General features: G+C 43.0%; 1 protein-coding gene across 10 annotated transcripts in view; it reads right to left on the bottom strand.

The window, feature by feature from the left end:
• LOC128697766 (pleckstrin homology domain-containing family G member 5) overlaps positions 1–22,500 on the bottom strand; it is a 1,323,529-nt gene that overhangs the window by 102,217 nt on the left and 1,198,812 nt on the right. For 2 of the 10 annotated variants that reach the window (XM_070099653.1, XM_070099654.1), the window contains exon 1: positions 9,893–13,686. The exons of 7 other annotated variants lie outside the window; for them this stretch is intronic. In XM_070099653.1, the coding sequence (XP_069955754.1) occupies positions 9,893–12,958 (3,066 nt within the window). In that variant the 5' untranslated portion in view covers positions 12,959–13,686. Of the gene's footprint in view, positions 1–9,892; positions 13,687–22,500 lie in introns of those variants that run through there. One more of the 10 variants, XM_070099652.1, reaches the window with a different exon arrangement.

Below are 22,500 nucleotides of genomic sequence, written 5' to 3' on the forward strand. Positions count from 1 at the left end.
CATCACTGCAATTATCATTTCATGGCCCCCAGATTGGATTGTTCCTATGTGGTCCCTTTTGTCCAGTCCATCTATTCCTTCCATCTCCTCAAATCCCCACCAGTTTTTAATGAGCTGTGCAACTCCTCCTCCCCCTCTGCTACCTCTACCATTCCACAGGGTCTGATATCCGGGTGGAAATATTGCTTCTGCTATCATTCTATTAAGTTTTGTCAAAAGAGCTTCACTGACCTACAGAGATGAGCTTATAATCAAGAGCTAAACTCGCAGCGGAGAGAGAGGTGCGTAAGGTGGTGAGTGACGCACAGGTGTAATATTCGTCTGCAAGACTCAAGACTGGAGGTGCGGAGGTAAAAGAGGTTAGTGCAAGGGTACCATTAGAAAATCTTAGACATTGAAGCTTGTACTATCTTGAAGGATCTTTCTCAAGAAAACGCGTGTGACATGGGTATACATGAGGAAGTAGAGGGACATGGGTATACATGAGGCGGTAGAGGGACATGGGTATACATGAGGCGGTAGAGGGACATGGGTATACATGAGGCGGTTCACAAACACGCATACACACAGTTCAACGTATACACGACTACAACAACATTGCTCCTCGTCTACACGTCAGTGACAAAGTGTTGAAATGTTGAAGGCTGCGCTTATGTAAATATAAACACAAGATGAGAGTGGCGGGGTGAGTGGCGGGGCGAGTGGTGGGGTTAGGGGTTGGTAGAGAGCAGTCCTTCTTGGTAATGAACCGAGCCGCGGGGTGTTGACCCCCGGAACAACCTATGTTGTCCTGGACTGTGCAACTGTTAGGAATCCAAGTGGTTTGCAACCCTGCTTCTTAGAACTCTTTCAAAGATCTTATTTCACAGGGGTCAGTGTTGGGCCCCTTGTTGTTCACAAGCTACATAAACGACAGAGATGAGAGAATAAATAGCGACATAAGCAAATTTGCTGACGACACCAAAAAATGGTGGTCCAATTCATTTTAATGAGGACATTACAGCACTCCAGGATGATTTGAATAGACTGATGCAATGGTCGGAGAAGTGGCAGATGCAGTTTAATATAGACAAATGCAAAGTTCTAAATGTTGGACAGGACAATAATCATGCCACATATAAACCAAATAATGTAGATCTTCATATTACGGACTGCGAAAAGGATTTAGGAATTTTGGTTAGCAGTAGTCTGAAACCAAGACAACAGCGCATAAGTGTTCGCAATAAAGCTAACAATCCTTGGCGTCATAGCAAGAAGTATAAATAACAGAAGTCCTCAGGTTGTTCAACTCTATATATCTTTGGTTAAGCCGCATTTAGATTATGCTATGCAGTTTTAGTCACCGTATTACAGAATGGATATAAATGCACTGGAAAACGTACAAAGGAGGATGACAAAGTTGATCCCATGAATCAGAAACCTTCCCTATGAGGATAGACTAAGGGCCCTGAATCTGCACTCTCTAGAAAGGCGTAGAATTAGGGGGGATATGACTGAGGTGTATAAATGGAAAACAGGAATTAATAAAGGATAAATAGCGTGCTAAAAATATCTAACATAGACATGACTCGCAGCAATGGTTTTAAATTTGAAAACTTCAGATTCAGGAAGGATATAGGAAAGCACTGGAAAGTTGTGGATGTGTAGAACAAACTCCCGAGTATCGTCGTAGAAGCTAAGACGTTGTGTAGTTTTAAAAATAGGTTGGATAAATACACGAGTGGGTGTGAGTTGGACCTAACTAGCTTGCGCTACTAGGTCGGATGCCGTGCTCCTCCCTTAAGTGACATGCCTGACTTCACTAGGTCAGTGAGGTCAGACGGTCAGTGAGCTTAAGCCGGTAGGAGAATTAAACCTGCCTCGCATAGGCCAGTAGATCTGCTGCAGTGTTCCTTCTTTATGTACTTAGCTATTGCTTTGCTGCCACCTTTATGGAGTGGGGCTATATCCGTTGTTTTTAGGGACTGAAATCTCACCTGTGTCTATGCTCCTTCTCCATAACATACTTAGGACCCGTGAGAGGGGTTTCGTGCAGTTCTTAATGAACACAAAGTTCCACGAGTCTGGGTCTGGGGCTGAGTGCATGGACATGTTGTCAATGGCTTACTCAAAGTCTAGTGGAGTTAGGGTTATGTCAGAAATTTGGCATTAATTGACAGGGTTTTGAGGCTCATTCATGAAAAAAAATATTTGGATTGTCTATCTTTAGGCTGATTAGTGGCCCGCTGAACACAGTCATACTGAGATTTCAGTACCTCACTCATTTATCAGTCATCTGTGTAGGATCCATCTTGTCTGAGCAGGGGCCCTATACTAGATGTGGTTTTTGCAAACGAGACTGAGTATACGTACAAATGAAAAATCTCAGCAAGTACTAGATGAACACACAAACACACACACACACACACACACACACACACACACACACACACACACACACACACACACACACACACACACACACACACAAACTCGTACTCATGAATGAATACCCCAGATGCACTCTAGCACCCCTGGTTGAGTTACACAAGAACAATTGCCATGCAGGCTACAATCATAACCCTCAGCTCAGGACCTCGGCATTCTTAGCTCTTTAATCTGTGAATGAATGGGAATGTTTCATGCTATACAGTATGGAGAATGACGGGTGGGAAAGGAGGAGGGGAAGAGGGGAGGGAAGGATGGGTTAGAAGGGAGCAACAATAACAACATTAGGCACTGGTGAAGAAACACCTAGACCAAATCTTACATCCTTAGACCTAAGACTTAAGAGTTGTCTGTAAGAACCGTAAACAAAAGTCCAGTGTTGAAAAGTTTTATAAAAAAAACCTGATGTGGTACTGAATCAGTTGTCCCTGACGCCACGAGAAGTGTGAACCCCCAAGGGAAGCAGAGAATGTGATGTCAGGTCCACGACTCTTCAACCCGCTACCAATAAATACAAGAAATCTTGATAAATTAGACACATGTGCAACTCTTGGGTATCTTTATTGAGGAAACGTTTCGCCACACAGTGGCTTCATCAGTCCATACAAAGGAGAATCTTGAAGAACAGGAGGAGAATGAGGTAATCAGTCCCTCAACCTTGAGTCGATGTGGTCAGTCCATCAATCTTGAACATGTCGGTTCTCTGAACCATTCATCTACAAACCTGTCAGACACTGCAACTTCTTGGGATCTTAATACTTGGGAATTCTTCGCTTGCCTAATTCTTGGGCACGACCTACTTCAACATTGAACAAATGTTACACGACCTATGACTGCTTCACCTCTCCTGCCAACGGTTTATAAGCTCCTTCTCAGCACGTATGCCGTATTCTATTCAAGATTGATGGCCTGACCACATCGACTCAAGGTTGAGGGACTGATTACCTCATTCTCCTCCTGTTCTTCAAGATTCTCCTTTGTATGGACTGATGAAGCCACTGTGTGGCGAAACGTTTCCTCAATAAAGATACCCAAGAGTTGCACACGTGTCTAATTTATCAACAAGAAATCTTGTTAGACCAACGGTAGAAATTTTCAAGAAGAAACTTGACTATTACCTGATATGTCTGATCAGTTAAGCTGTGAAGGCTATGTGGGCCTGCAGGTGCCTCTAACAGGAACAACCTAACTTGGCCAGGCAATCAAATAGGGAAGTCTGGCTTCCAGTCGGGCTGCCAGGGTAGAAGAACCATTGAAACCAGTTACAGGTATACCCTGATACTCCTCCACAGAAGATGAAATATACTTGGAAATCTCAGATTTCATGAAGAATATAAGAGGTAGTGAAAAATGTTATACCGACAAAATATGGAAAAAGACAGTTATGTACCGTTTAGGACAGAGGAAACACTTCGCCCCGAGGGTTACTACTGAAGAAGTCACTCGTGGTGAAACGTTTCCTGTAATAAATGTCCTGAACTGTACTTAAGTGTCTTTTTCCACATGGAAGGTAGTATTCAGGTCACACACAAGGGGGTAAATTAGGTTCCAAGTGAATATTATACCTAATCCATCAATAAGACACATGTGTAACGCTTTGGTATCTTTTATTAAGGAAATATCTTTTTGCCAACCAGTGACTTTTATCAAAACAGAGCAGTGAATAATACTGGTGACGGTGTCTTGCCTCGATACTGTTGTGTCACTTTATTAGTACTTAATCATCGCTTAAATATTCTTCAGCATTAACCAGGTGACTAAGAATGGGAAAAACGATAATCTTGAGCCAGGAAAATTCTCAGAATAGTTGGTGTGGACCAGCACTCAAAATATATATTTTGAGGCTTAAGTGGGGTAAGATGAGCACCCATGTAAGCCTCCGGTCAAAGACCAGTCCAAGAAAACGAGTTTCCTCGGCACAAGGAATCCTGCCACTGTATAAAAACGCACGAGAATCCGGATGGATGGATGCCAAGGGCACAGCTAAAGTGCATAGCTACCCTCTTGAAGAGTTAAAAACCCAGAAGCCCGACGGGCGTGAGAATGAGAGTTGAAGACAAAGATGAGTCACAGGGATGTTGGGAACTATTTCGTCAGCCTGAGGATAGTCAAAAAATGGAATGGCATCAATGACGAAATAGTGATTCCATAAAAAGTTTTAAGGATGCGTGTAATAGGGACCACGAGGATACGAGAAGGCAAATCGGACAAGCCGTAACTTTAAGAGGCAGGACCAGGAGCTGAGAACGCACACCCTCTCTTCTCTCCCTCCCTCCCTCTCTCGCATGCAATACTAGCTGCTGGAATCTCTGCTTTAAGCTGGTCCCAGGAGACCACTCCTGCACCTCCCCCCCTGCGTACACACTGGTAACCCGAAAATACATGCCCCACTGGTGGCCACTGATGTCTCTACTCGGGTCAAAGTACTTCCCCCAATGAAGTCACTAACCAGGTACATTCCCCAGCGATGTCACTAACCAGGTACTTCCCCAGCGATGTCACTAACCAGGTACTTTCACTAGTGATGTCACCAACCAGATACTTCCCCCATGTCACTACCCAGATGCTTTCCTCGGTGATGTCATTAACCAGGTACTTTCCCCGTGATGTTACTAACCAGGTCAAAGTTCTTTCCCCAGTAATGTCACTAACCAACCAGATCAAAATACCCTCTCCAGTGATTGCTCATCCTCTTGTTAATTCACATATACCACTCCCTTGCTCCCGATTTTAACAGAAGATTATTGTCTCGACGACAAAAATAGGCAAGCCACAGAACGAGTGGGGATCGAACCCACGGCAATTAAGTCCTTAAACTTCTAGACCAGTGCTATTACGACTGCGAGAGTCGTTGCACATAGGTCTAATTCATCACACTTTCGGTACTGCATACCATCATCATTATCAACCGAGATCAAAAAAGGCACAATACCGTGACTGGAACAACACATAAGTAACTTATGACGACGTTTTAATGTGAGAGTTGTGTACCATCAATATTATCCCCGTAGATAATCCTGTATTTTATCAAACTGTCGCTGAAAAGCGGTTAGGTGAAGCGAGGTCATAGAGACAGACAATGGCACAGCAACAGGTTGGGCTAAGCATCTAGTCACAGAGAATGGCGAAAAATGAGGCCAATGTAATGTAGATTGCCGTAATAATTGACCTATAGAAGGGCGGAAGCTGGAGAAGAATTCTGATAGCGGATAAAATGTCAGGCAAGTGCAAGTATACAACTTGTCCATTTTTTTTTAGCCGCGTCACTCACTGAATACATTTAGATCATTCTCTCATGACCTGTGCTGAACCCTCAGGGCTCTGTGTAAGCATACTCAGTTCGTTTCTGAAAGTATTAATGTAATTATGTGTACCGTGACTGAGTGTTAGAAGTACAGGATTAGGATAACTGGATGGTAGGTGGTGTTTACAACTATCGACTACCCGAGGGTCACTGAGGCTACCACGCGATTTCCATTTTCTTTATTAACACACAACGGCCGCCAAGGCAGGGTGACCCGAAGAAGCACTTTCATCATCACTCACTCCATCACTGTCTTGCCAGAGGGGTGCCTACACTATACTTCAAAAACTGCGCAGACACTGTACTTCCCACTTTAATTCCCGAGGTAGAGATTAAAGCAAACTCTCAGCATATATACACAAAAATATACACCTCACGATGTCTACAATCTGGCGGAGAGTTGAATGTCGTATTTTCTAGTGATTTTAGGTAATAAAGTTAACTGTGTATATCTTCCCTACTTTGTGTGTAATCAACTCGGTTCCGGTTTTCAGCACCAGTCCCCAGTACCCGTCCCAAGTACCAGTCCCCAGTACCCGTCCCAAGTACCAGTCCCCAGTACCCGTCCCAAGTACCAGTCCCCAGTACCCGTCCCAAGTACCAGTCCCTAGTATCAACAGGGTGGTGTCAGCCTTAAAAGTAATACAGTGACTACGTGGAGTGTCACCACGTTAATACAAGTCATCCAGTCTAGGTGTTGTACCACCACGTTTAATACCATAGTTACATAAAAACATTCCTGAACTTACTGATTTCAGCAACGGATCTCAAAGATCAAGAATTACCATCTCTCGTAATTCTCAGATTGTTATAATCATAACTAAGCACTAAACCCATGAGGGTCTTACAGCAGAATTCTCAGAAGACAACAAAAAATCTGAAGCATTTGAAAACGATGATCCTCTTAATAACAGACAGTATGCCACTGTTGCTGCAACAGTCAAACGGGTGACTGTTTAAAGTTTTAAACAGTGATTATCTCAATTAGATTTTTCCACTCGCTTTCTCTTCGTAGTCAGAAATTCTTATCGCCTCCACCTTACGTTTCGTTTATCGGCGATGAGGTAGGTTTTAAATGGGTAATTATTATTATTATTAAGTATTATTAAGTATTATTGTTATTATTAAGTCACCTAAACTACCCTAAGTTAATTTAAATAACTTAAACCTAGAAATTTGCAGCAAATTGTATGTGACAGATCCACACACAATTTGCGAGGCTTGCACTGATGCTGTTAAAGTGCTTTTCATCCCAGGAAGCTGAGATAATGACTACTTCATACTAAGGCTAACTGATCACGTCAAAACTGCTACTACTAATACTACGACTGCTCCTGCTACCAATACAACTACTACTACTGCTACTACCAGTACAACAGCAGCACCAGTTGTTGCTGCTGCTTCCGCTACTACGTTTTCAAGCATTATATTCGCCTGTATTAGACTGAAGAAGCCCGTTGAGCAGACGAAACGTTTCGGTAACAAAGACAGCCAAGTGTTGGACATGTCCTGTTTATCATACTCCTCCCACGATGTATAATCTACACGGGTTTACCACTTTCACATGAATAATAATCAAGGTACATACACAATGTTTACTTTGATCCCTAATTAAGGTATTCAAACATGCTGATATGCAGCCTTAATGACCCACATGCAGTCAATAGAATAATAGATTAACAAATGAGTCTCCCCTCTCCCCATCATAGTGACGCGAGATACGCCCCTCCCGGACAATAGATGGCGCTGACACACTGCAATAAAATTACTAATTGGAATTTTTCCAGAGAGAAATTTAATATTCAATTTTGCGAGGAGTTCCATTACGTGAAGGATTCAATGCTTTTGTGCACTGGGGAGGAAGACGAGGCTGGTTATGATGCCAAGTTACCGCAGCCAAGTTTCTTATTCTGAGAACGGTGAGAGTAGAGAGGAGAGAAGAAAGCAGGCTGGAGAAGAGAGGAAATGCACAGTGGGAGTGGGGAAAGTAAATGAAAAGTGAGAAGAGAAAGTGAAGAGATGCAGTGGAGAGAGGGAGTGGAGGGGAAAATGAGAAGTGAAAAAAAGGAAGAATTAAAAAAAAGAGCATTTGACGTTAATACGGATGCACACACACACACACACACACACACTGGGGAGGAGCTATGAATCGACCCCTGTAACCACAATTAGGCGAGTACACACACACACACACACACACACACACACACACACAGAGAGACCTGGACAGACTGGACACCTGGTCCAGCAAATGGCTTCTCGAATTTAATCCTGCCAAATGCAAAGTCATGAAGATAGGGGAAGGGCACAGAAGACCACAGACAGAGTATAGGCTAGGTGGCCAAAGACTGCAAACCTCACTCAAGGAGAAAGATCTTGGGGTGAGTATAACACCGAGCATGTCTCCGGAAGCACACATCAATCAGATAACTGCTGCAGCATATGGGCGCCTGGCAAACCTGAGAACAGCATTCCGATACCTTAGTGAGGAATCATTCAAGACACTGTACACCGTGTATGTCAGGCCCATACTGGAGTATGCAGCACCTGTTTGGAACCCGCACTTGACAAAGCACGTCAAGAAACTAGAGAAAGTACAAAGGTTTGCAACAAGGTTAGTTCCAGAGCTAAGGGGAATGTCCTATGAAGAAAGATTAAGGGAAATCGGCCTGACGACACTGGAGGACAGGAGGGTCAGGGGAGACATGATAACGACATATAAAATACTGCGTGGAATAGACGAGGTGGACAAGGACAGGATGTTCCAGGGAGGGGACACAGAAACAAGAGGCCACAATTGGAAGTTGAAGACACAAATGAGTCAGAGAGATAGTAGGAAGTATTTCTTCAGTCATAGAGTTGTAAGGCAGTGGAATAGCCTAGAAAATGACGTAGTGGAGGACAGAAGGGTCAGGGGAGACATGATAACGACATACAAGATACTGCGGGGAATAGACAAGGTGGACAGAGATAGGATGTTCCAGAGAGGGGACACAGGAACAAGGGGTCACAACTGGAAGCTGAAGACTCAGACGAGTCACAGGGACGTTAGGAAGTATTTCTTCAGTCACAGAGTCGTCAGGAAGTGGAATAGCCTAGCAAGTGAAGTAGTGGAGGCAGGAACCATACATAGTTTTAAGAAGAGGTATGATAAAGCTCAGGAAGCAGAGAGAGGACCTAGTAGCAATCAGTGAAGAGGCGGGGCCAGGAGCTGGGTCTCGACCCCTGCAACCACAATTAGGCGAGTACAATTAGGTGAGTACGAGGTCTTCACTGGGAAACCACTCGCTCACACCACGCAACAACATCGCCATTCAGAGAAATCTAGTCAGGCAGATAGGTTCCCTTACCTGGAGTTTACCTGGAGAGAGTTCCGGGGGTCCTTAAAGCCAGCGTGTGTCACCTATACTTCCCTCACCTACTGGGCAACACCCTGCACTCACCTGCACCTTCCTTGTCACCTGACCCAATCTTAGATAAGTTTACAATAATTTAATAATAAACAAACACAATGAAATATATTTTTCTCGTTAGGGTCAGAATGATTTTTGCGAAATTATTGCATACACAAATTTTCGCTTGCCGTATTCGGCAAGAAGAGCGTTGCTATATAAGAAAAAGACGAAATTAAATCGTACAAACTACAAATATAAATAACACTAAAATAAAAAATAACCATCAGATATAAAAAAGTTAAGTCACTGCTATCAAGAGGGTCTCCTAAAAGATCCCCAAGGTCTCTACAGGCACCACGGTAATTATAAAAGCCAAGACGAAGGCGGATAGGCCTAAGCCGTGGATGAGCAGTTAACGTGTTTCACAGTCAGCGGCACGTCACAAGCTACACAGGGAAAGGGAGGTGGGCTGGAGGACCCGTAAACAGGTGGCTGCGAGTGAAATTTCATCCACTGCTCAACTGACAGATATCGTCTCAATGCGACGATTCCTGTGGAGTAGACATACTGTAACCTGTCGTTGACATATTATAACTTATTTTAGATATACAGTGAACTATTGTAGGCCTACTGTGGTCTGTCCTAGCCTGTCAGACCCCCATGACTCATTATGGACCTTACTATGATCTGCTCTAGACAACCAGGTATATAATACAACCAAGTAGTCACTTACCATTTCGTAGATATAACACTGTCTTAAACTTACCGTGGTTTGTATATGGAAGACATTGATGACACGCTGGAAGTAAGGTTTATCTCTGACATTGGTGACGAGGTCGTAAGGGGATGTGTACAGTAGTTGCGACTCCCTGAGGTTCCTCGTCTCCCCTGCGAGCTCATCCCCTACTAGCGCTGACGGCGAGGTGGGCAAATTACCTCCAGAGAGAGAAGAATCTTTCCCTCTGAGGGCAGGCGTGGGGGTTCCTAGGCCTCCACCAGCCGATGCCTTTCTAGTTACGCTGCTGGAGAGGCAGAAAGCAGAGGCGCTAATCACCTTGGAGTCCCTAAACGCCTGGATCACCCTCGAAGACTCGCTTGTTTCCTTACCCATGTCAATGATGTCGTTACAACTAGCGTGTTTATAGTGGCTCTTATAACCCAACCTTTCGAACGATGCATCTTCGGTGAAGTGCAGGTTGCTGATATTTATCTCCTGGGCAGACTCCGAAGGCTGGAAGCCAATATCAAGCGAGGATACTTTTGATGCTCCTTGCTTTAGTGTAGTTATGTTGTCATGAGAAGCGGACCTCTCTGGAGCCAGTGAAAATGCTTCGTCTAAGAAGGTTTTCTTTAATTCCTGTGATTTGGCCCGTTTGTGAGTCACCTTTGCCATACTCTGAACAGCTTTACCTTGATCACCCTGTTGTGTGTTGTGAGCAACAATTTTTTCACCATTTGTGTGGAGCTTGTTGTCTGTAAGGCACTCACCATCAGCAGTGGAAGGGGATATCTCTTGTGAATACAATTTTGTCCAAAATGGAACAGATGAAGATCGCTCCATTAAGCGCTTTCCATGTGTCTTAAAAGATTTTCCGGATCCTTTTTTCGTTTCTAAAGACGTCTGGCATTTTGTATCTGTAGCAGTATTTTCGTGTATGGTAGGATTGATCTCACTCAAATTTTTCTGTTTGGCCTCATCTTTATTTATCACTTGGAAAACTTTACTCATTTGGCTGCTCTTCGGAATGGCTCCCGTACTGGGTAAAGGTTGTATACTGAAGGAAGAGTTCAGGGTAGGCTTTGTGTCTCGTGCTTGTGTCAGTGTGTCATTGTTGTGAGGGATGGTGAGGACGCTGGTGAGAGAAACGTGACTATCATCCAGCAAAAGATGATGGATCTCCTCACATTTCTTAATGGCTCCAACTCTTCTAAGTTTCACTTGGGTCGCCACAGAAGCCTTTACCTCAGTCACCTTTCGCTCACCAGATACCTTCTTTTCTTTCTTAACATTTTTATCCTTTGCTTCTCCTTTCTCGACCTCACTTTTCTTTGTATTATTTTCTGTATGAAATATAAAACTTGGGCGAAATTTGCATTTCTTCTGCATGTTTATTTCTTTCAAGCCATTAAAATGACTCGGCTCTGTATGCTGCAAGGATGATCGTTCTTTGAACTGTGGCTCCTCATTGCCACTATGTTCTGGAAGCTGTGGTTGCCGTGAAAGGCATGTAGACTCGTAAGTCTTCCTTACAGTAATAGGAGACTTGGCTTCTTGCGCTGTAGCCGACGCCACTGTACACAGAGTTGTCTGCTCGTTCGCATTACTTGTTTCGTTGAGGCAGAGAAATTCTGAATCAGTGACCGTGGAAGGATGGAGCGCTGGCCAGAGACTACTTGTGCTACCGACACATCGAGATGTAATAAGATTCCAATCTTGATCAAAAGTGAGGGACATCTGATCACTCTTCTCATCCATCATCTCTGGGTCTCGTGGATTACTTTTCATACATGATCTCTCATGTTCAAAGGTCGAGTTCTGATTAGCAACTGGTTCAGAGTCCCCGAGTTTCCTCGACCTCGGAGGGGGAGGAAGTTTAAACAGTATCGGTAAGAAAGAAGAGGCTTCAGTCATTACAGGCGTATTACATTGTTTGTTTCTCTCTGCATCTAGTGTGTTGATTTCTGCCAGGGTGGGATCTGCGCTCAGAAACCATCGAGTACTGGGACTACAACTTGGACTATTACTTTCTTTAGAGCATGGAACCTTGCCTTCTTCTGCAGGCTTAATCATCATCCCGTCTCTCTCCGAGCAGAGGTTCTGAGGCCAATGACATGGGATACACTCCTCCATGTTTTTCTCCTGTGAATTTTCCATGATACATTCCAAGTTTTCCTTGACCCCACTCTCTTTAACAACTTTTTTCTCGTTAAACTGAAAAGGACGAGTTTTGCCGTGGGACTTCCCATATTTCCTCTTAAGTGACACGCTTTTGCCCAGGCGTGAGAGGAAAGAAAACCCACCTCCACAGTCCTTAGTCTGATGCCATTCGACATCCACACAAGTACTCGTGGCTTCGTTATCAGCGACGGTTGATGCTGTACTCCCGAGACAACAGCTCTTATGTTCCTCTCGTTTGTCAGGAATTGTCTGGTTACCGGTGCTCGAGGTGGGATCGTTAAACTCCGACGACGACGACTGTTGAGGGACGGGTGGAACAGTGTCGAGAGGACAAAATACACTGTCTGTACTGGGGAAACAAACTCCTCCAGAGTCACCGTCACTCACATTTACTCCTGACACGGTTCTCCGCCTGTAGGTTTTGATACACTGATAGTTCTCTGTATTTTCTTTGCTCTTCAGACCCACGTTAGCACTTTTTGCCTGACTATTGCTTCCAACATTAGGCCCATTGCAGATCTTTTCTCTTGTATCTTTCAACTCGGGTTGTCTCAAGTCAGTCTCTCCTGAGAGTGACTTGTACCGCCAGCCCCTCAACTCACGGGATCGTACCCGCTTGTTAAACGACCTCACAAACTTTGGATTACTAGCAATGACCCCAACAGCGTCATCATCGCTGGCATTAGAGCAATTGTGTACCTCAGATTCGTCACCAAAGAATAGTTTCGCCTCATCCACTTCACAAGTGTGTTGAGGATAGGACGAATGCTTGCCGATTTTTACTCCTGTTTCTTCGTCGAGGGACATACTATCGTCCACCATGCCATTCTGGACACATTCTTCTTCCGAGAGACACTGGCTTCCCAGGAGAAGCTCTTTGTCAGCTCGGCAAGTCGCGGCCGACCTGGAAAATGTACTGCCGAATGAACTCATAATTTTCACAAATGTAACCAGTATCTTGTTCTCTCTTAGATTTGGGAGTTTTCCCAAGAACAAGAGCTTTCCAAATAATCAAGAGTTTTATGGCGTAGATACAAGACGGGGAATAAAAAGTTACGTAGGAAGACTCTTGAATCTAATTTTAAATGTCCTCTTAAGAGTCGTCACAGTCCACCTCACTTGACTCCTGTGTGCATCAATTTAAATCCGGCCATTGCTGTTGTTCCAGCTGGTCAGCTCCCTCCTGCCTTTTACCTACCATCAGGACTGCGGAAGGAGGGGAAACAAGTCGAGTAGACGCCCTCTGCAAGCAATTTATAACCAGGGAAACAAGACTGTGAAAAATACCATTGCATCCCGCTTATCACGGCTTTGCGACAAGCTTCATTCTTACATCCCAGCCTTGAGGCAAGACTTATCCTTACATCCCAGGCTTGAGATAAGACTTATCCTTACATCCCAGCCTTGAGGCAAGATTTATTCTTCAAGTCCAGCGTCATTCCCTTCGTGTGCAGTTTACATACAATTTTCTCAAAAGCTTTCACTAATAACCGTTCCTTGCAGTTGAGTTCACTCACTTTCCTACACTCTCTTCGTCACCTACAACTCTTCCTTATTAATGTTTACAAAGTATGTTTTCTCATTTCCAACCATTCTCGCTTGACTTTAGTGCTCGTGTTTTCGCTGCTGTTATAAGCAAGACCATTAACAGATAAACAAAAGAAACTCATCACTGTGTTTTAGTAATATCAAAAAAAAAAATTACCAGAGAGCGTAGTAATGTAGGTTATCGCTCGGTCTTTTCTTCCCTTCTACATTATACAAACACATAATAGGTTGTGCACAATGTACTATTTCAGTTACAGTAAGCTCTCTTAAAAAGCTTTTCTTGTAAATGCAACTGCAAACTTGCATTGAAAACCGAGCAGAGTGCATTACGTAGACCGTTCACTTCTCTGTTCACCTTGAGAACTACGTTTTCAATCCCACTTACAAAAATTCGCACTACAGGAGCTTTGTAAGAGTGTTTACTGTAACCATTAACAATGTAATCCGTTTGAGGGATGTGGAGGGGATTGAGGAAGAATGTAGTGAACGACGAGGAAGTGAGAAGATTGAGGAAGAATGTAGTGAACGGCGAGGAAGTGAGAAGATTGAGGAAGAATGTAGTGAACATTAAAGAATGTAGTGAACTGAGCAGGAAGTGGTATGCATTAAACTGTAGTTAAGCTCCATCTCCTGACCCCCTTGTAACGTTCCATCCACTGACTACCTCTTGTTTCTATTTTTTATCATGTTGTGTCGTCCAAATTCCCCTTCATTACTCCTACCATTTAATAAACCTTGCGGATTTAACGCATAATAATAACTTTTTATTTAATAGCGGTCTAATGACCGTCTAGCTGACTTGGGTATTCACTGTGTTCCATCAACCTGGTTCTTCCTATGTCAATTTGTCTTTCTCGGAGTACTTCCTACGTCATGAGCACATCTCTTCTTGAAGCTCAATACGTGAATTTTATATACGTTAAATTCGAACCTTGTATAACAATGAGCTTGGCGATGCCAACGTTCTAAGGCATACGAAACGTTCGGTGCATTTCAGAGATGAGATGTTTACATCATTTTATTGTTGTCGAGTACCTACGTAAACACAGGCTAATCTGCGTTTATCTAAAGAATAAAAAACAAAGTCACAATGCTCCGGCTGGAACAATTCACCAAAGGCCAGCACTCAGGAGAGCGAACTTACAACGACGTGTCGCTCAGTCCTGGACAGAGCGGGTCATCTTACGACACCCACAATAATTCCTACGGGTTTAGCGCTCCCCATGATAATTACGACACACACCCGCCTCGCAACGCACAAACGAAGATACCCGCACAAGGAAAGCGTGGAAATTAATCACCCGCCTCACTACCACACATACAGAGACGCCATCAAAGAAAATATTCAGACCTGTTACTGTCTCAAAGCAAGACTACTACACAAGTCTTCAGTGAAGACGCCGTACGATATTACCCCCCCATTTGGGGCGCCAATGCCGGATCACCTCGCGGAAAAGACCCGGGCCAGGACTTACAGCGGCGAACCACTTCGAATCAGAGGCCTAGTATTAAAATTGTAACAATAATCACGTGCCATAAAAGAGTTAACGAATGTTGAAGGAATCTGGCAGGGGAAGCAAAGTTAACGTTCACCTCAAGAATTACTCATCGGTAAATTTATTTTATTAAAAAATCTGTGCTGTCTTACTGACTAGGTTGTGCTCCCACAGTTGACCTGAGTGGTGGTTTGTGCACCAGCACCTCGTATTGTGGTAGTTTGTGCACCAGCACCTCGTACTGTGGTAGTTTGTGCACCAGCACCTCGTATTGTGGTAGTTTGTGCACCAGCACCTCGTACTGTGGCAGTTTGTGCACCAGCACCTCGTACTGTGGTAGTTTGTGCACCAGCACCTCGTACTGTGGCAGTTTGTGCACCAGCACCTCATACTGTGGCAGTTTATTGTGCACCAACTCATACTGTGACCAGGAACTCAAAAACACTGATTACAGGGAACGCAGTGGATGTCAGACAACACTGCCCGAATAGTTTAATCTTTCGACTCTCACAAAGACCATACTGGGATAACCAATTCAGGTGACGTAGACAGATCTTCTACAAACGGTCTGCCCCTTCCTCAATATTCTTTTTTTTTATATCTAACAGCCGTGCATTTTTACGATTACCTCATAGGGGTGAGACGAGGTTTAGGGAATAGATAATCGTGTCTGGGCAGCTGTACAAAGACCTCAACACGTGCCTGGTTAGGAAAGATGTGTGCCTGGCTCTTACAAACCACAGGCAAAGTTGTGTGTGACAGGTAAATAACGGCGATGCGGCGCTAAGTGTTGTTGTCCGTCTTCCTAGCAACACCGGAGCTGTTTTCGTTCTAGCAAATGTGCTGCTACACTATTCTGTAAGACAGTTCATAAAAGACGCGCTTTTTTTCCCCCCCACAAAAGGAAATCTTGGAAAATCAGCCTGCGCCGTATATGTTCAAGGTCAGGGATATAGGGCTTTGGGTTACCCTTTAGCAGTTGTTTACTAAGGTCAAGTTACAAATAATTGAAAATACCTAATTATATGTTTTCTATGATCGTGCGCCTTATATGCCGTAAAATATGGGACATGGAACACCAGCAGTGAGCTGCTACCTTACTTTATATAATGGTTACATAGCGTGATGGTACCCCATCACATAGGCTGGGATACGTATACCAGGTAATGAAAGGTACCAGCCTGAGTTCATAATCCACAAGAGTTTTCCAGCGATAAAAAAAAAAAGCCTAAAAAAAAAAATTCAATCCTGGTGCCCAAAATTGCCTCTTGGGCGTCTTCTGCCCTGAGCTGCACTGAAAACGGGAGGCTATTCATATTTGTGCTTAAATATTCATAGACATAATCTAGAGCCACAGGAGCCGGCCCGAAAAATGCCTTGTTCAATTATGCAAGAAAAAATACTATTAAATCTGAATATAGTGGATGATGGTGGCGAGACAGTTTGCAGTCAGTGAACCATCCAGACCTTGTTGACATATTGCACCACTTCTCTGCAATTTGTGCCTTTCCTTCGCTCTGTTTCTCTCGCGTTTGACCCATTTCTCTCGCGTTCACTCTTTCGCGTTACTTCCGTTTCTCCGGCGTTCTCTTTTACTGCCTTTCCTTCTGTTTTTCCTTTAGGTGGTGGTTCGTTGTTTTTCTGCCGGTAGACAACCAACAAAAGAACACACAGATGACATAGCAATGCTAGAAAGCGCTCGTGCAACGTTGAAGTAGCAATCATCGCTAAATTCACACGAAGCGCTAGACCCACAGGGGGTCATACAATGCTTTGGGATACAAGATGAAATTGGGTTAAATCCAAGGGAGGGGGGATAGGGAAGGTCCGAGTCCTTGAATGAAGACTCGCCAGCACCAAGGGACAATCGTGCACAAGTTACCACATAGAAAGTAATACCTTAATGTGTTCAGTGGAAAATCCTGCACAGGTTATCACATGGAAACCAATATTTCAATATCTTCAATGGAAGTGGTGGAAAAAGACCCCTACATAGACCAAAATTATTTGGAGTCCTTCCCCTTAGAAACACCAACTTTGAAAGTGTTAACACACAAGTCTGGAATTTTTCCTTCCTGGAGGTTTCGGGGGGGTCAACGCCCCCGCGGCCCGGTCTGAGACCAGGTCTCCCTGGCGGCAGTTTAAATGTAATTAACCAGTTTCCCAAGGTTAATTATAATCAGAACTAAGCGCTAAACCCAGCAGGGTCATACAGCGCTGAACGCAGGTTATATATATAGAGCAACCTACCACATGAAGATTTTTGTGTTCGTCACAGCAAAACAGATATACACATGTTGTCTATTTTATACTATTATCTTCATAAACATCCCTCTGATGCTTTCTTATTACCTTATTTCCTGTTATTTCTACTTGTCTGCACTGTTTCCTCTTTCATCTCCCTCTCTCCATCCCCCAACACACCCACCACTATTTGCTATCCTGTTTAAATGAAAGTCTCCTGTTTGCACTGCGTCGCATATAGCACTGTTTACGTCCTTGTGTACGCTGATAACTGTTTACATTAGTGATTCATAAATCCTCGTGCGTGCGTGCGTGCGCCTACTCGTCTATTATTATTCTTATTAATAAAGCAGAGCTAAAGACAGTAATACTGCGTGAGGAATAACGCTAAACATACGTTGCAGAATACGTTTTTATTGGAACAATTTTCCGTTCAAGGTAAGATAAGGTTAGGTACGTTTAGGTTAGTTAAGGTTAGGTACGGTTAGGTTAGTTAAGGTTAGATACGGTTAGGTTAGTTAAGGTTAGGTACGGTTAGGTTAGTTAAGGTTAGGTACGGTTAGGTTAGTTAAGGTTAGGTACGGTTAGGTTAGTTAAGGTTAGGTACGGTTAGGTTAGTTAAGGTTAGGTACGGTTAGGTACGGTTAGGTTAGTTAAGGTTAAGTAAGGTTAGGTACGGTTAGGTTAGTTAAGGTTAAGTAAGGTTAGGTACGGTTAGGTTAGTTAAGGTTAGGTACGGTTAGGTTAGTTAAGGTTAAGTAAGGTTAGGTACGGTTAGGTTAGTTAAGGTTAGGTTAGGCTAGTTAAGTTTAGGTAAGATAAGGTTAGGTAAGATAAGGTCAAGTAGGGTTAGGTAAGGTTAGGTTAGATTTGGTAAGGTAAGGTTAGTTTCGTCAGGAAACAGGGCAAGTGTTCCCTGACGCGGGTCTTAGTCATATGACCCACAGCTGGAGCTTCTGGTCATCTGACCGAGGTCTTCCCTTCCACCCCTTAAAAAAAATATGACCACGAGTTTCCGTTGAAGGTAAGAACCATATCATCGCTTAATGAATCTCTACAATGGGCGAAACGTTGTGCCAACACAAGCCCGAGCTGCATATCGTATCTTCATACCCAAACGTTCTCACGATGCTGCCTGAACGTGATTTCTTAAGCATTTTTAGTGTTTCCTCAACATTCCTTGAAGACTGCAAGTCACAACTACGAGATCGAAACAATTCGCAACTAACCCACAACAATTTAAAAAAAAAAAAAAGGGAAAATGGTGCAAAGGGTCACCATGGATTATCATCAAATCGTCTGAAATATGGTTCGAAAAGGATCGTAACGTTGCTAACGATTTCTCTCATAGTTACGGGCTGTTAGCAACGTTTCCCCAACTTTAACTTACAAGTGATTTAATTTCCAACACCAGAACTTGAACTGCCTCGACACGATGATTACAACAGTAATTTTAATAATTCAAGGATACAGGACAATAAAGGAGGCAGAAAAAGGGCAAAGAACAATAAAGGAAGAAAAAGGGGCAAAGGACAATAAAGGAGGAAGAAAAGGGGCAAAGGACAATAAAGGAGGAAGAAAAAGGGCAAAGGACAATAAAGGAGGAAGAAAAAGGGCAAAGGACAATAAAGGAGGAAGAAAAGGGGCAAAGGACAATAAAGGAGGAAGAAAAGGGACAAAGGACAATAAAGGAGGAAGAAAAGGGGCAAAGGACAATAAAGGAGGAAGAAAAAGGGCAAAGGACAATAAAGGAGGAAGAAAAAGGGCAAAGGACAATAAAGGAGGAAGAAAAGGGGCAAAGGACAATAAAGGAGGAAGAAAAAGGGCAAAGGACAATAAAGGAGGAAGAAAAAGGGCAAAGGACAATAGAGGAAGAAAAAGGGCAAAGGACAATAAAGGAGGAAGAAAAAGGGCAAAGGACAATAAAGGAGGAAGAAAAGGGGCAAAGGACAATAAAGGAGGAAGAAAAGGGGCAAAGGACAATAAAGGAGGAAGAAAAGGGACAAAGGACAATAGAGGAGGAAGAAAAGGGACAAAGGACAATAAAGGAGGAAGAAAAAGGGCAAAGGACAATAAAGGAGGAAGAAAAAGGGCAAAGGACAATAAAGGAGGAAGAAAAAGGGCAAAGGACAATAAAGGAGGCAGAAAAGGGACAAAGGACAATAAAGGAGGAAGAAAAGGGACAAAGGACAATAAAGAAGAAAAAGGGCAATAAAGGAGGAAGAAAAAGGGCAAAGGACAATAAAGGAGGAAGAAAAGGGGCAAAGGACAATAAAGGAGGAAGAAAAAGGGCAAAGGACAATAAAGGAGGAAGAAAAAGGGCAAAGGACAATAGAGGAAGAAAAAGGGCAAAGGACAATAAAGGAGGAAGAAAAAGGGCAAAGGACAATAAAGGAGGAAGAAAAGGGGCAAAGGACAATAAAGGAGGAAGAAAAAGGGCAAAGGACAATAAAGGAGGAAGAAAAAGGGCAAAGGACAATAGAGGAAGAAAAAGGGCAAAGGACAATAAAGGAGGAAGAAAAAGGGCAAAGGACAATAAAGGAGGAAGAAAAGGGGCAAAGGACAATAAAGGAGGAAGAAAAAGGGCAAAGGACAATAAAGGAGGAAGAAAAAGGGCAAAGGACAATAAAGGAGGAAGAAAAGGGGCAAAGGACAATAAAGGAGGAAGAAAAGGGACAAAGGACAATAAAGGAGGAAGAAAAGGGGCAAAGGACAATAAAGGAGGAAGAAAAAGGGCAAAGGACAATAAAGGAGGCAGAAAAAGGGCAAAGGACAATAAAGGAGGAAGAAAAAGGGCAAAGGACAATAAAGGAGGAAGAAAAAGGGCAAAGGACAATAAAGGAGGAAGAAAAAGGGCAAAGGACAATAAAGGAGGAAGAAAAAGGGGCAAAGGACAATAAAGGAGGAAGAAAAAGGGCAAAGGACAATAAAGGAGGAAGAAAAGGGGCAAAGGACAATAAAGGAGGAAGAAAAAGGGCAAAGGACAATAAAGGAGGAAGAAAAGGGGCAAAGGACAATAGAGGAAGAAAAAGGGCAAAGGACAATAAAGGAGGAAGAAAAAGGGCAAAGGACAATAAAGGAGGAAGAAAAAGGGCAAAGGACAATAAAGGAGGAAGAAAAAGGGCAAAGGACAATAAAGGAGGCAGAAAAGGGACAAAGGACAATAAAGGAGGAAGAAAAGGGACAAAGGACAATAAAGAAGAAAAAGGGCAATAAAGGAGGAAGAAAAAGGGCAATAAAGGAGGAAGAAAAAGGACAAAAGAAGAAAAAGGACACAGGATAATAAAGGAGAAAAAGGACATAGGGCAATAAAGAAGTGAGAAAATAATGTTTTATTATTGATCAACCTTTGGGGTGTGCTTCGTGGGGATGTGAAACATGACCATTACAATAAAATATTCATCAAAATTATTGAGAATTTTGGCACACTAGTAAAGTAAGGATATGTAGAGAAAGGTAAGGTGAAGTAACAAGGTAAAGTAAGGTAAGGCAAAGTAAAGTAATGTAAGGTAAAGTAAGGTAAGATAAAGTAATAGCAGGTAAAGTAAGGTAAGGCAAAGTAAAGTAATGTAAGGTAAAGTAAGGTAAGATAGAGTAATAGCAGGTAAAGTAAGGTAAAGTAAAGTAATGCAATGTAAAGTAAGATAAAGTAATAGCAGGTAAAGTAAGGTAAGGCAAAGTAAAGTAATGCAAGGTAAAGGTAGGGCAAAGTAATGTAAAGTAATGTAAGGTAAAGGTAAGGCAAAGTAATGTAAAGTAATGCAAGGTAAGGTAAAGTAAGTTAAAGGTAAGGTAAGGAAAAGTACAGTAAGGTAAAGTACAGTAAGGTAAATTAAATTAAGGTAAGTTAAAGTAAGGTAAATTAAATTAAGGTAAGGTAAAGTAAGGCAAGGTAAAGTACGGTAAAATAAATGATGCAATTTCATTAACACAGAGATACACTGTACACGTTGAACAAAGTGGTATAAGTTCCACGTTGAACAAAGTGGTGTAAGTTCCACGTTGAACAAAGTGGTATAAGTTCCACGTTGAACAAAGTGGTATAAGTTCCACGTTGAACAAAGTGGTATAAGTTCCACGTTGAACAAAGTGGTATAAGTTCCACGTTGAACAAAGTGGTATAAGTTCCACGTTGAACAAAGTGGTGTAAGTTCCACGTTGAACAAAGTGGTATAAGTTCCACGTTGAACAAAGTGGTATAAGTTCCACGTTGAACAAAGTGGTATAAGTTCCACGTTGAACAAAGTGGTATAAGTTCCACGTTGAACAAAGTGGTATAAGTTCCAAGTTGAACAAAGTGGTATAAGTTCCACGTTGAACAAAGTGGTATAAGTTCCACGTTGAACAAAGTGGTATAAGTTCCACGTTGAACAAAGTGGTATAAGTTCCACGTTGAACAAAGTGGTATAAGTTCCAAGTTGAACAAAGTGGTATAAGTTCCACGTTGAACAAAGTGGTATAAGTTCCACGTTGAACAAAGTGGTATAAGTTACAGGTTGAACAAAATTTGTACGTTACACGAGTAACAGAGTAACATAACACAAGTCTGGTTACACAATACTACAAAGGCGAAATTACATTATATTTCTTCCTAAAATATCTCCAGGAAGCTGGGCTACCCAGCACAAACACCCGCTGACACATACACAGCTTCAAGCCAAGGAATTCCCGGACCCTGTAATTCGTTAAGCCGGTCGACGAGTGTTAAGAAGCGGAGCCAGGAGTTACTGATCAACCTCTGCAAACGCATTATACAAGAAGCGCTCAACCCGCATGGAGTCGAGCAGCGCCGGTGGAATGGGAGTTAATCAGGGTTTGATCCAAGGAAGGGAAGGAACACGAGTAATTCACGGTCATCAAGGCAACCTTTTCAAGGGTATGTAAACACAAGGCGAGGACAAACTATTTTCTGTACAGTATTCACATTGGTGCCACCACGTATATGGAGCCTCGCTGGCACCTTCACTACCACCAGTGCCACCAACATTTTCACCCGACACTACACAACACCTCCGGAGGTACACCTCCATAACTACACTAGTTTAAACTCTCACACTGGCCGAAAAAAGCACTTTTCAATCACTGAATACAAGTGCTCAACACTTTTAAAAGAACCGTGGGATGACTACACCGGCGAGGCTGACTGTAACAGCACAAGTGTGTGACTGCTGTTACACTACCCCTCCC

This window comes from Cherax quadricarinatus, chromosome 68 (genome assembly GCF_038502225.1).
Source record: "Cherax quadricarinatus isolate ZL_2023a chromosome 68, ASM3850222v1, whole genome shotgun sequence".
NCBI classification, from domain to species: domain Eukaryota; kingdom Metazoa; phylum Arthropoda; class Malacostraca; order Decapoda; family Parastacidae; genus Cherax; species Cherax quadricarinatus.